We start from the raw sequence: 14126 nt of genomic DNA, 5'->3' as shown, positions 1-14126 counted from the left end.
CACTCTCTACATCTAATTCCTTTCTTTCCAAAAGGGGGAGAGGGGAAAGCATCCTATTAATGTATTGTTCTGTTAGGTATTTGACCCTCTGGGAAGTTTAAATCAGACCAGTACGTTTATACGTTCATACAAGCAGAGCAGTAACTCTTCACAATATCTTGTTTGCAGGATTTAACTCAAGGCTGGGGGTTAGGTCTTTGGGGATCTTACCTTCAAAATAAAATCATAGCACTGGTGGCCAATATGCATTTTTTCCCCCAAGGATTCTCTTGAATAAGAGAACAATTTATGCATCATCTATTCTGCAGTAATACAGATTGCTTGCAAGTTTTATGTCCCTCTGGCCTAGTGAGGAAGTGATTTTACACATTTTGTTTGAAATACATGGCAGAGTTTGGACAAGAGCACCTCATGCCAGAGTATTTATCACACTGTAGGAGAAAATGCAATCTCTACAGTTGTACCTAGCTTATTAGCTGATCCTCATCACTGCAGTTGGGGATCACCTCAAGTCTTTAACCTTACAGGAAGTGTTATTTTGTTTCTGTAGATGAGACACCAAAACATGTGAATCAGGGGAGAAATCCCTAAGAAAACGCAGACACTAAGTGTCATTTTATGTGTCTGCATCCAATCTTGAAGTACTTCAGTACTTGCTCCATTGCCAGGTAATCCTAGAATATTCTGGCTACCCAAATCATGTTTGTCAGGCACGTGCTACTTAAAATTTGGAGATACTCTACAGTCAGCTTGCTGCTAAACATCACTAGCATGAACAAGCTAGATATTTTGCCATCATGTGATGGTAGTAGCACATATCTATTCCTAGCTAAGAAATGCTGAAATACTGACAAAGAAGTCCTGAAACCCATTTCTTCCAGATGAGTGACATAAGCTCTAAATTTTGGAAGAGATTTTAGAGTGAATTCCATTTTTGCAAAATGCTGTTGCATTAACAGAGTTTAAGATGTTTAGAAGATTGCAGACTTCCCTGATTGGAATTATTAAGAACAGATTAGACAAGGAACTGTGAAGAAAGACTTCAGTATGGTTGATTCTGACTTGGGGTAGCTGTGTTTTGTGAGTTTATATGATGTGCTTATGAGACCTCAGTTGAATACTCCATCCAGTTCTGGGGTCACTGTCATGAGAATGCAGAGCAAGTGCAGATGAGGGCCACAAAGATGATCCAAGGGGTGGAACACCTCTGCTGGGAGGATGGCCTGAGAGAGCTGGGGCTGAGCTTCCTTCCAGTACCTGAGAGGATCCTACAGGAAGGCTGCAGAAGGACTTTTCATAAAGGTGTCTAGCAACGGGACAAGGAGAAATTGTTTTAAGCTGAGAGAGAGTAGATTTAGAGTGGTTTTTAGGAATAAGCTCTTCAGTATGAGGCTGGTGAGTATCTGAAATAGGTTGCTCAGGGAGGTTGTGGGTTATCTCCTCCCAGGTTGGCTGAGGCCTTGAGCAGCTGAGTCTAGTTGAGAGTCATCCTGGCTCCCAGCAGGGAGGTTGGAGCAGATGGTCTCCAAGTTCTCTTCCAACCTAAGGCATTCTATGATTCTATTATGGAGCTCAAGGAAGGGAATAGATCTTTTTGGAACTTGTATGTAAGTGATAGTACATTGCTTAGACAAGATGCCATTTGAAGTGACATTTTGGAAGGCACATCTACTTCTATGCAGTATTCTTTCAGAATAACAGACTTGTTCAGAAACAGTCAATGAGCATTAAGCTTGAAACACAGAATGTAGTCTTATGGGGAAAAAGATTGTGTTGTTTCAGTTTCCCTTTCTGGGACTTTTTTGATTGTTTTGCAGCCTGGCTTTGTTTGAAGTAAACTAAGAGGATTTCATAGAATCAGTCAGGGTTGGGAGGGACCACAAGGATCATCTAGTTCCAACCCCCCCTGCCATGGGCAGGGACACTTCACACTAGATCAGGCTGTCTAGAGCCTCATCCAGCCTGGGCTTAAACACCTCCAGGGATAGGGCTTCCACCACCTTCCTGGGCAACCCCTTCCAGGGTCTCACCACTCTCACGGTGAAGAACTTCTTCCTAATATCCAATCTGAATCTATCCATTTCTAGCCTTGTTCCATTCCCTCTAGTCCTATCACTACCTGACATCCTAAAAAAGTCCCTCATCTTTCTGGTAGGCTCCTTTAAGATACTGAAAAGGATTTTTGTCAGGTGCTGATGAATGCTTGGCAAACCAAAGTCTGGCATTGTGGGGTTTTCAACACATGTTGTGTTTCAGAGCTTCCTTTAGTAAAACTACAACAACCAACCAACTAATCTAACCCCATGAAACAAAAAAACAACCCACCCTTCTTAGACTATCATTTATTTTTCCTATGTGAAATGGCTTCTTGATCTCAGAATTTCTTTGTGATATTCTGTTTTATACCTGTAAAGTGGTCCAAAAGTTTGTTGTTTTTTTTCACTCTCTCTTGACATATTCACTTGATCTCATCTGAGATACCTGAGGAGCCTCTTCCCCTGCTGTGAAGTTTGGCACAAGATCTCAAGCTAGATAGATTGCTCCTCCTTGTAATTGTGAAGGATTTGATCTTATAACTTTGAAGCACAGATATGGATTTTTCTTCTTTTAATAAAACAAATGTTCATAAAAGAGGGAAAGGAGATGGAGTAAAATTTTCTAACAATAGAGAGAATAATCCTTGACTGACAGAAATATTGATACTGAGGTGAATCTATATAGCAAAATAAGCTCTGTGTCTTATAGTCAGATATATCTGAAGTAGGAGTTGCAAAGTAATCCATCTTTTCATGAAATACTGTGACACTAAGTAATAGAGAGAGAAATTAACTTCTCTTTCACTTAACAGTAAGTACTTGTGATATTATGAATGTGCTTTATACTTTGTTACTCCTAATACTACCTGTACTGCAAATCAGACCTCTGTCTGTCCATCTACTAGCAACTTGGAGGGTCTTCATGTTCTGCTGGTGACAGAAAATACCAGTGATTTCTCTGGTTTAAATTAGTGTCCCTTTCTGAAATACTTGACAATATTATTGTTTCACAGGAAGATATGGGAGATGACAGAACTGCATTTTTCACAGATCTATAAATACTGCAGCTAGGAAGGGCCATTTTAATAACCTGCTCTGACCATTTCTGTGTTGCAGGTTGTAGATTTCAGCTGACTACTCTGTCATTTTAGACCAGTAATTTCTGACTGAAGGAGAGCAGACTTTATTCTTTTCTTGAAGCACCAGTCTTGATTTAAAGTCTCTTCAGTGGTAAATATTAATGGTAGCACTGTGAATTCTATCTCAGTTACTTTTTCCATTATTTTTTAACAGTGGTAATCACACAGAATCACAGAATGTCAGGGGCTGGAGGGGAACTTGAAAGCTCATCCAGTCCACCCCGCCCTGCCAGAGCAGGATCACCTATACCAGATTACACAAGAACATGTCCAGGCAGGTCTTGAATATCTCCCGAGAGGGAGACTCCACAACCCACCCTGGGCAGCCTGTTCCAGTGTTCTGTCACCCTCACAGTGTACAAATTCCTCATACTTAAATGAAACTTCCTATGCTTTAGCTTCCACCCATTGCCTCTTGTTCTGTAATTGGGCATCACCGAGCAGAGCCTGGCTCCATCCTCCTGGCACTCACCCTTTACATAATGTATAAACATTGATGAGGTCACCTCTCAGACTCCTGTTCTCCAAGCTAAAGAGCCCCAGCTCTCTCAGCCTCTCATCATAAGAGAGATGTTCCATTCCCTTAATCATCTTTGTGGCCCCAGAGGAGTGTAGATTTCCCTTTGTTTCATGGTTTGGCTGCCCTGGAGCTTTTAGTCCTTGCATTTCTGGTCTCTGTCTGCTAGACGAAACAGCTTAGTGCCACATATCTTTCACCTAAGCTACTGTTGACTGATGAGCTTGGTGAGACACTGATGCTTCTGAATGTCTTCAGTGTGCAGCATCATGAGTTCTTTCTGTAATTTGGTAGATCTGTTTCACAGTGTACAGAGAAGAGAAATACACTCTTGGTGTGCACCTCTAATTCTTCATAGGTTTTGGTTATAACCTTGCCACCTAAAATACATTGCTGTGTTTATGAATGCTGGCATGCAATTTAAAATGGCAAATATAAAACAGGTGCTCCCCATTGTATTCTTCTTAGAAGGCTGGAATCTAGGTGTGGTAAACTTGTGGTGCTTTAGCAGGCCACACAGATGGTGCTGGCTAAGTCATCTCTGAAACTTTCATAGAATTGACCAGGTTGGAAAAGATCTTTGAGATCATCAAGTCCAAGCTATTATCTAACACCATCTAATCAACTAAACCGTGGCACTAACTGCCACATTCAGTCTTCTTTTAAAACACTTCCAGAGATGGTGACTCCTCCACCTCCCCAAACATCCCATTCCAATGGCAATAAGTCTTTGTATGAAGAACTTCTTCCTAACATCCAGCTTAAACCTCCCCTGTCACAGCTTGAGACTGTCCTCTTGTTCTGTCACTGGTTACCTGGGAAAAGAGACCAAACCTCACTTGGCTACAACCTCTCTTCAGTTGTAGATGAAGTCCCCCTGAGCCTCCTCCAGGCTGCACACCCCCAGCTCCCTCAGCTGCTCCTCAGAGGGCTGTGCTCCAGCTCCATCACCAGCCTTGGTGCTTTTCTCTGGACATATTCAAGCACCTCAACATCTTTCTTAAATTGAGGGATCCAGAGCTGGACACAGTACTCAAGGTGTGGCCTAACCAGCACTGCATACATGGGCAGAAGGGCTTCCCTGGTCCTGCTGGCCACACTATTCCTGATTCAGGCTGGGGTGCCATTGGCCTTCTTGGCCACCTGGGCACACTGCTGGCTCATGTTCAATTGCTGTCAACCAGTACCTCTAGGTCCCTTTCTGTCTGGCTGCTCTCCAGCCACTCTGATCCCAGCCTCTAGTGCTGTGTGGGGTGGTTGTTGCCAGAGTTTAGAACCCAACACTTGGACTTGTTAGATCTCATGCTTGTCAAAATCTGCAATGATCAAGAAGTGCTCCACTTCTGTGACTAAAGAGTGTGTAGTGCTGTTTGCTTATCTGGATTTTGTTTATTTGCTAGGATTGCTCTTAGCCAAAGAGCAAAACTATGCCTGTGAATACCTGGTGGCATACATTAAAGAATAATGCCCTTGATTTGATAAGAGGTTATGTGGAAGTAGCACTGCTTGTCTATGCTTTATTTATGGAATTTGGAATTTCATAATGTTTGGAAAGGAAAAAATAATATACAGAAAAGTTCTTGGTATGATTCAAGGAACTTAAAGTAATACCCCACTCTATTGCTATGTATTTATTTTGAACAGAACAGCTTCTTTATCTTAGCATTTTCTACACCTGTTATTACAAAGCCATGTCATGCTCTTATTTATACTGGACTTTTTTAGCAAAATGCAATAGCTGCTTCTATCTACTCTTCTGAAAGAAACCATTTATCAGAAAATTATCAGTCCAGGTGGAAAGGGAAATTGTTTGCACTTTGCTAGTGCCAAGGGGCTGATCTAATAAAAAACAGCTCTTGTAAGTCACCTACACTGCATTATACAGTGACTAAGGCAGCAATGGTCATGACTGCAAATGAAGACTTCAGTTATTTCACACTTCTTTCAGAAAAATAAATGTTCTGTGGCTTGCTCTATAAGACTTTACATCTGTGTGTAAACCCTATGACAGCATTAAAATTACTTTGAAGTCATCCAGCTTTTTGGAGAGGGGAAAAAAAGGCACTGATGCATAAAACTGCAATCTAGTACAAACTCGCATGTGGGATCTGCTCCTGCAATCAGTTACACTAAGGTATCTGCTAGGGGCCAAGCTTCAATATTAGCTTGGTTTCAGAATCAGTTGTGTGCAACTTAGACTAAATTATAAATTGAGATTGTTTATCATTGTCAAAAGAACATAATTAATATGTGAACGGAGCCCAAAATTACTCTGAAATGCCTATTTGTCATGTACATGAGCATGAAAGTAAACTTGTAGGTATCATAGAATCAACCAGGTTGGAAGAGACCTCCAAGATCATCCAGTCCAACTTATCCCCCAGCCCTATCCAATCAACTAGACCATGGCACTAAGTGCCTCATCCAGTCTTTTCTTGAACACCTCCAGGGATGGTGATTCCACCACCTCCCTGGGCAGCCCATTCCAATGCCAATCACTCTCTCTGGGAAGAACTTCCTCCTAACATCCAGCCTAGACCTTCCCCAGCACAACTTGAGACTGTGTGCCCTTGTTCTGTTGCTGGTTGCCTGGCAGAAGAGATCAACCCCACCTGGCTACAATGTCCCTTCAGGTAGTTGTAGACAGCAATGAGGTTACCCCTGAGCCTCCTCTTCTCCAGGCTAAACAACCCCAGCTCCCTCAGCCTCTCCTCATAGGGTTTGTGTTCCAGGCCCTTCACCAGCTTTGTTGCCTTTCTCTGGACATGTTCCAGCACCTCAACATCTCTCTTGAATTGAGGGGCCCAGAACTGGACACAGTACTCAAGGTGCTGGGTACAGGGAAAGAATAACCTCCCTTGTCCTATTTGCCACATTGTTCCTGATGCAGGCTGGGATGCCATTTGCTCTCCTGGCCACCTGGCACACTGCTGGCTCATGTTCAGCTACTATCTACCAGCACCTCCAGGTCCCTTTCTGCCTGGCTGCTCTCCAGACTGTAGTGCTGCTTGGGGTTGTTGTGGTCAAAGTGTAGAACTCTGCACTTGGCCTTGTTAAATCTCATCCCATTGGCCTCTGCCCACCCATCCAGCCTGTCTAGGTCCCTCTGCAGGGCTCTTCTACCTTCCAACAGATCAACACCTGCTCCTAGCGTGGTGTCATCTGCAAACTTACTGATGCTGGACTCGACTCAGTGTCCTGGTCCAGATCATCAGTAAAGATATTGAACAGGACTGGGCCCAGGACCGATCCTTGGGGAACACCACTAGTGACTGCTGCCAAGTGGATGTGGCACCATTCACCACCACTCTCTGGGCCCAGCCCTCCAGCAAGTTCTTGACCCGTATCAGAGTGACTCTGTCCCAACCATGAGCTGCCAGCTTTGCCAGGAGCTTGTTGTGGCAGATGGTGTCAAAAGCTTTGCTAAAGTCCAGGTAGACTACATCCACAGCCTGTCCCACATTCACCATGCAGGTAACCTGATCATAAAAGAAGATCAGGTTGATTAGGCAGGAGCTGCCCTTCCTAAACCCCTGCTGGCCGGGCCTGATCCCTTGGCCATCCTGTAGGTGCTTTGTGATGGCACTCAAGATGACCTGTTCCATCACCTTGCCTGGCACTGAGGTCAGACTGACAGGTCTGTAATTTTCTGGCTCCTCCTTTCGACCCTTCTTGTGGATGGACATTACATTGGCAGCTTCCAGTCTCTGGATACCTCTCCAGTGAGCCAGGACTGTTGATAAATGATGGAGAGTGGCTTGGCCAGCTCATCTGCCAGCTCTCTCAGCACCCTAGGATGGGTTTCATCCAGTCCCATGGACTTGTGATGATCCCAGTGGCTCAGCAGGTCCCTTGCTTCTTCCTGGATTACAGAGGGACTGTACTGGTCTCTGACCCCATCTGCCAGTTCAGGAGTCCAGCTGTTCTGGAGGCAACCTGTCCCACTATTGAAGATTGAGGCAAAGAAGGTGTTAAGCACCTCTGCCTTTTTCTCATCCTTTGTCACTATATTCCTCTCTCTATGTAATAAGGGCTGGAGGTTGTCCTTGCTCCTCCTCTTGCCACTAGTATATTTGTAGAAACATTTTTTATTCTCCTTAGCAGCAGTGCCAGGCTTAAGTTCTAAATGGGCTTTTACCTCTTTATTTTTTTTCCTGCAAGACCTAGCAACATCCTTGAACTCTTCCCCCTTTTTCCAAAGGTGATACACCCTCTCTCTTTTATCTTTAATTCCTTCAGCAGCTCCCTGCCCATCCAGTCTGGCTGCCTCCCTCATTGGCTCGTCTTCTGGCACAATGGCACAGCTGCTCCTGTGCCTTCAGGAGTTCTTTCTTGAAGTAGGTCCAACCTTCCTGGGCCTCTTTGTTTTTAAGGGCTGTTTCCCAAGGAACTTTCTGAGTTAGTTCCTTAAATAGGCCGAAGTCTGCCCTTTGAAAGTCCAGTGTGGAGGTTCTGTTGATGCCCCTCCTGGTTTCACCATATATTGAAAACTCTAATTTCATGGTCACTGGACCCCAGGCAGCCTCCAACCACCACATCTCCCACCAGCCTCTCTCTATTTGTGAGCAGCAGGTCAAGCAGGGCTGCCCCCCGGTAGGCTCACATAACAGCTGAGATAAGAAGTTGTCCTCCAAAAGCAAAGTAAAAGTAAAGTTAGTATTTCTCAACAGAAAGTAATACTCTAAACTTAAACTGCATGTGTCTTTTGCTTTCCTCAAGCCAAAGGTGTTTGGTTTTTTTTGTGGCCAGAACACGAACACTTAGCCAGAAAGGTTAACCATGCTGCTACAATAGCTCGTTCCTGCAGCATGCGGCAGGGGAGGAGTGGGAATTAGCAGCTGTGCCTTATCAGTCATCGTTTTCATATGAGCTACACCAGCGTTTGCATAGCACTTACCAGAAACTGTTGCTTTTGGGTAGTGGTGTTCTGCAGTGTTCAAACTTGAGTGCTGTGGTCAGTTTTGGCTCCCCAGTTTAAGAGGGACAGGGATCTGCTCAAGAGAGCCCAGTGGAGGGCTACAAGGATGGTTAGGGGCCTTGGAACACTGCCTGATGAGGAGAGGCTGAGTGACCTGGGGCTTTTTAGTCTAGAGAAAGCTGAGAGGGGACTTAATAACTGTTTATAAATATCTGAGGGTGGGGGTCAGGAGAGGGGGACAGGCTCTGCTCACTTGCTGCCTGTGATCGGACAAAGAGCAATGGATGTAAGCTGCAGCACAGGAGGTTCCACCTCAACAGAAGGGGGAACTTCTTGACTGTAAGAGTCACAGAGCACTGGAACAGGCTGCCTAGAGAGGTTGTGGAGTCTCCTTCTCTGGAGCCTTTCAAGGCCTGTCTGTGTGCATTCGTCTGTGACCTGAGCTAGATTGTATGGTACTGGTCTGGCAGGGAGTTGGATTTGATGATCTCTTTGGGTCTCTTCCAACCCCTAACATCCTGTGAACTGACTGAGTGTACTGTGTACTGGGTTTTATTTGGGAAGTATTAAAGCTGAGGGGTATGGTGACTGTTTGGTGTGGGGTGTTTGGTTTTTTTTTCTGGTTTTGGCATGTTTGTTTGTTCCCCCCTGCCAGCTTTGTTTTGGGGTTTTATATTTTGCCTGCTCTTTTTGTTTTTTGTTTTTTTTTCTTTTCCCCTCCTGGTCTGTTGCCTATGTTACCAGCTGGTTATCTGGTATAGATATTGCTTTCATGCCTTGAAGATGTTTGGAAGTACAATTGTTTAAAGTGTAGCTTTTCATATTAGGAGACTTTGTACTACTTCATCAAAAGTAAAGCGTAGCTTGCAGTGTGCTTAATAAGCTGAAGTTACTTCTTGCAGGACAAGTGAAGGTGCTTGTTTAAAAACAGGTGTGCCCAACAAGCTGAAGCCACTTCTTGCAGGACAGGTGAAGGTACTTGTTTAAAAACAAGTGTGCCTAACAAGCTGAAGCCACTTCTTGCAGGACAGGTGAAGGTGTTTGTTTAAAAACCTCAGAGTTTGCATGGACCTTGTCTCATAAATTCTTCTTTCTTGCTCCTTTTGTTTTTATTTCCTTTCTGCAGATCTCTGTTAACAAGTGTGTAATTAGCGTTTGGTATGAGTTCAAATGTGAATAATTTGCAGTGGAAGTGGTAGTGAATATTTTAAATTGCTGTATCCAACTTCAAAGAAAGTAGGACAGAATATGCTGGTTTCCTTTCAGCCAGATTGCTGGTGGTAAAACTGAGCTGTGATTTAGTCAGCTTGGTCTCTGGATTTAGATCTAGTCTACTGATCTATTAGAATAAAAATGAAACAACCCATCCCTTCCCCCACCCCCCCAAACTGCTTCTTTCTTCTTTTTTTTAACAATGCTTATTTTTAGCTATTATCTTTCCACGCTATAGTGGAAGAAATGAGCATTTCTGAGTATGTATTTGTATTTGTTATCACCATTGTAATGCTTTGAAGAGTAGGATAGTCTGTTTTCACAGTGGGGTGAGGCAACTAGAGATGTGTATTAAGGCCTGAAGTACAGAACATAATCATAAAGGATGTAGAAAATGGGGTAAATAGTGGAGGTATGGTGTGCTGGAGATACTAAGCTCTTTCAAAAAGCTTTTATGGTAATAGATTATTGAATTTCATTTGCAGTTTATTACTCTGTATAGATTAATGTGAAATAACATATATGAAAGTAGGAAAAAGGTTCTATTTCTGCATTAAATGGATTTCTATATGTAATGAATCTTGAGCCATCTATTATAATTCAGCAAAAAAGTTATAGCAGCTAGTGGTATTTAAAGTGTCAGCTCAGTAATTGTTGAAAGAACAAATAATGTTAGGATGGGAATAGAGAACAAAGTGGAAATCATTATTATGCTGCTGTGCAGATTCATGGTTCACTTGCATTTTGAATGATATGCTGATCTCTGTGTTACACATCAGGATGTAAGAGAATAGGAAAGATACATTAAATACCAGCAGCAGGGGTAATGAAATGTAGGCATTCCATACAGGAAACAAATAAGCAAGGATTTTGCAAGCTGGAGGAAGGGACAGTGGAGAGAAGGGAGGGGAACAGCAATTTTGAGTGAGATAAAGCAACATGAACAGGGTATTGTTGTTCAACCTCCCATCCAATACCAGACTTAATGATGTCAGTTAAATTGCCGAGAGGTAGGCTCAGGACAAAACCAGTTCAGATGTCTCTTCGTGTTTATGTGGAAATCACCCCTGCAGGATGTTCTAGATGCTGCAAGATTACACGGGTAAACTCCTAGGAGAAATATTAACCCCAAAGCAATACCAAAGCACAGCATTTGGCTGGGAATGTCCCTGAGTTGTGAGTTAAAGGTGATGTTAACGCTGTTGGGAGTATCTGTAGAGGTTTAAACTCTTTTCTAGTATCCACTGTAGGCTGCTGTCATTTTGTGTGAAGGATAATGTGAATTTTATCTAATATTTGCTTGCTTCTGAACTAGAAAAAAATAGAAGCCTTATTACTGTGTAGAGGAAGAAAACATACCAGTGATATAAAGAGATTTTTTTTTTTTCATGAGGAAAGAGTAGTTGGATAAAAAAACAAAAAGAGAGATTTAACTCTTTCCCCAGTCCCAAATTTTCTTCCCATCTAGGAATAATCTCTTGGCATGTTGATAATGTATGTTTAGTTATGTTGTCTCTGGTTTATTACAGCTCTGTGTTTTTTTTTCCTTTTGTAGGTTAACAGAACCTTCTGGATATTTAACAGATGGACCAATAAATTATAAATATAAAACTAAATGTACATGGTTAATTGAAGGATAGTAAGTATTTGTTTTCATAGCTGAAACGCTCTGACTCTTTGGTACTTTGTGTTCTAGAGATCTAAAGGACTCCTCAAGTAAGAATCGCATCTGGATACAGTATAAACAATTTTGGGGTTATTTTTGCTTTGTTCTTGTTTAAATGTAACAAAGATTGAAGAAAAGAAGAAGAAAATTAAAGTAGGATTTTTCAGGATTGCTCAAAGCTGGCCAAATTCCATTCTCATTTACACTGCTGCCAAAAGTTAGACTGACTTTGGAATTTGGCCAGTGCTGCAAGCTCTCAAAACCCTGTGATAAATTTGCTGCTTGTTTGGGTACCTTTACATAAATTCCAAATATGTTGCAGAATCCTGTTATTTAACTCATTATCTTAGTCTGCCAGTGAGAAATCCAGACAGGCTTCACATACAAAATGCTTGCAGTCTAATAATAACTTTTCCATTACACGCTGCCTAAAAATTAGTGTTGCTATAATGCATTTTCTTTTTCATTCCTGTTTTCCTCATGAACTGAATTCTAAAATCATATCATGCCCACAGTTGATACAGTTTAGATGTCTCATGTCTGTTGCTAATTTTTCAGTTAATGCAGCACAGATACACAAAGACATAAATGAGACAGATGCTCTGGTATGACAACTGAAAAAAGGCACATATTTGTTACAGAATTACAGTCACAGAATGTTAGACATTGCAAGGGACCCTCAGAGATCATCTAGTCCAATCCCTCCAACAAAGCAGGATCACCCAGGGTAGTTCATAGAGGAATGCATCCAGGCGGCTTTTGAAAGCCTCCAGAGGAGACTCCACAGCCTCTCTGGGCAGCCTGTTGCAAGGCTTAGTCACCCTCACTGTAAAGAAGTTTCTCCTCATGTTCACCTGAAACCTATGTTCCAGTTTGTAGCTGTTGCTCCTCATCTTATTGCTGCAGACCACTGAAAAGAGATTGGCCCCAGCCATGTGACACCCACCCCTCAGATATTTATAGACGTTGATCAGATCTTCTCTCAGTCTTCTCCAGACTAAGCAGCCCCAGGGCTCTCAGTGTATTTCCACAGGAGAGATGCTCAAATCCCCCAGTCATCCTCATGGCTCTTTGTTGGACTCTTCCTGCAGGTCTCTGTCTCTCCTGAACTTGGGAGTCCAAAACTGGACACAGTATTCTAGGTGTTATCTCAATAATGCAGAGTAGAGGGGGAGAAGTGCTGGACACACTTATCTTGATGCCCCCCGAGGATGCCATTGGCTCTCTTGGCCACAAGGGCACTTTGCTGGTCCATGCAGAACTTGCTGCCTACCAGGACTCCCAGGTCTGTCTCCACAGAGCTGCTCTCCAGCAGTGCAAGCCCTGACTTGTACTGGTGCCTGCTGTTACTCCTCCCCAGGTGCAGATACGTTTCAAGGGGGATTTTTTTCCCTAGGCCATAGGTCAGAATTTTGCTGAAGAGATGAGCTAGTTCTGAGTTCTGCTGATGTTCTGAAAAATTACCCCTTCTGTATTTCTGCATGTCACAATCTCAGTTACCTTAGATGTCTGCTCTGTCATTCAACACTGATTTATCCAATCTGATTTTGGTCTGCTGACATGCAGATAGTAATTTACACACATCATCAGTGAAGTTTTGAGTAGTTTGTGAAGTCAATTCAGTGGAAGTTTCAGTATCTAGGTAGCTAGGCTTGAGCTGATTGTCTTTGTGATACAGCTAGACTTCTCAGGGCAAGGGAGGGGATTCTCCCCCTTTACTCTGCTCTCATGCAACTTCACCTGGAGTACTGTGTACAGTTCTGGAGTTCCCAATAAAAGAAACACATCAAACTGTTGGAGTGAGTCCAGAGGAGGCCACAAAGATGCTCAGAGGGCTGCAGCAGCTCTGCTATGAGGACAGGCTATGAGAGTTGGGGCTCTGCAGCCTGGAGAAGAGAAGGCTTCCTGGAGACCTTGTAGTAGCCTTCCAGTGTCTGAAGGGGGCCTACAGGAATGCTTGAGAGGGACTACTGACAAGGTCTTGTAATGACAGGATGAGGAGTAATGGGATTCAACTGGCAGAGGGGAGATTTAAAGTGGATGTTAGGAAGAAGTTCTTTGCAGTGAGGGTGGTGAGACACTGGCACAGGTTGCCCAGGGAGGCTGTGGCTGCTCCCTCCCTGGAGGTGTTTCAGGCCAGGCTGGATGAGGCCTTGAGCGACCTGTTCTAGTGGGAGATGTCCCTGCCTGTGGCAGGGTGTTGGAACTGGATGATCTTTGAGGTCCTTTCCAACCTAAACCATCCTATGATTCTCTTTTAGCCCAAGCTAACGCTGGTATATTTGCTCTGCACTGTGCTGAGGTGGAAACATGCCTGGATGCAAAATCTGCTTTGCAATTTTTTGCTCTGTTCCTCCTATTTGCTGGAGGTTGTAGAGTGTGTAGCTGGAGGAAACAGTATGCTGCACACTATGTGAAAGACTAATGCAACTCAGTAACATAGTGCAAAATACCAACACATAAGGATGGTGCATATGTATGAAATGCTCTTAAAAAAATAAAGAAAGAACTCTCTCCAAATGGCTTCTGGAAAAAAACAAAACCAACTAAGCAAACCCCACATGTTTTCCAAAATGGCAAAGTGCACCCAAGCCTGCCAGCAGATAGGGAAATGAATAAAATATTTTATTATATATAT

The 14126-nt window shown here is 43.1% G+C and overlaps 1 protein-coding gene across 14 annotated transcripts in view; it reads left to right on the top strand.

Annotated features, from left to right (window-relative positions):
* Positions 1-14126, top strand: part of ATRNL1 (attractin like 1) — a 624604-nt gene that overhangs the window by 32767 nt on the left and 577711 nt on the right. For 12 of the 14 annotated variants that reach the window (XR_010302493.1, XR_010302494.1, XM_064144312.1 and 9 more), the window contains exon 2: positions 11378-11461. Coding sequence is in view for 11 of the 14 variants with exons in the window: in XM_064144312.1 (XP_064000382.1) it covers positions 11378-11461 (84 nt within the window). In the remaining 3 variants the exon portion in view is untranslated. Of the gene's footprint in view, positions 1-3247; positions 3267-10019; positions 10083-11377; positions 11462-14126 lie in introns of those variants that run through there. The other 2 variants (XM_064144319.1, XM_064144316.1) reach the window with 2 other exon arrangements.

Source organism: Pogoniulus pusillus, chromosome 6 (genome assembly GCF_015220805.1).
Source record: "Pogoniulus pusillus isolate bPogPus1 chromosome 6, bPogPus1.pri, whole genome shotgun sequence".
In the NCBI taxonomy this organism is placed as follows: domain Eukaryota; kingdom Metazoa; phylum Chordata; class Aves; order Piciformes; family Lybiidae; genus Pogoniulus; species Pogoniulus pusillus.
Note: the sequence above shows the minus strand (reverse complement) of the source record. Positions and strands in the feature narration are given on the sequence as shown.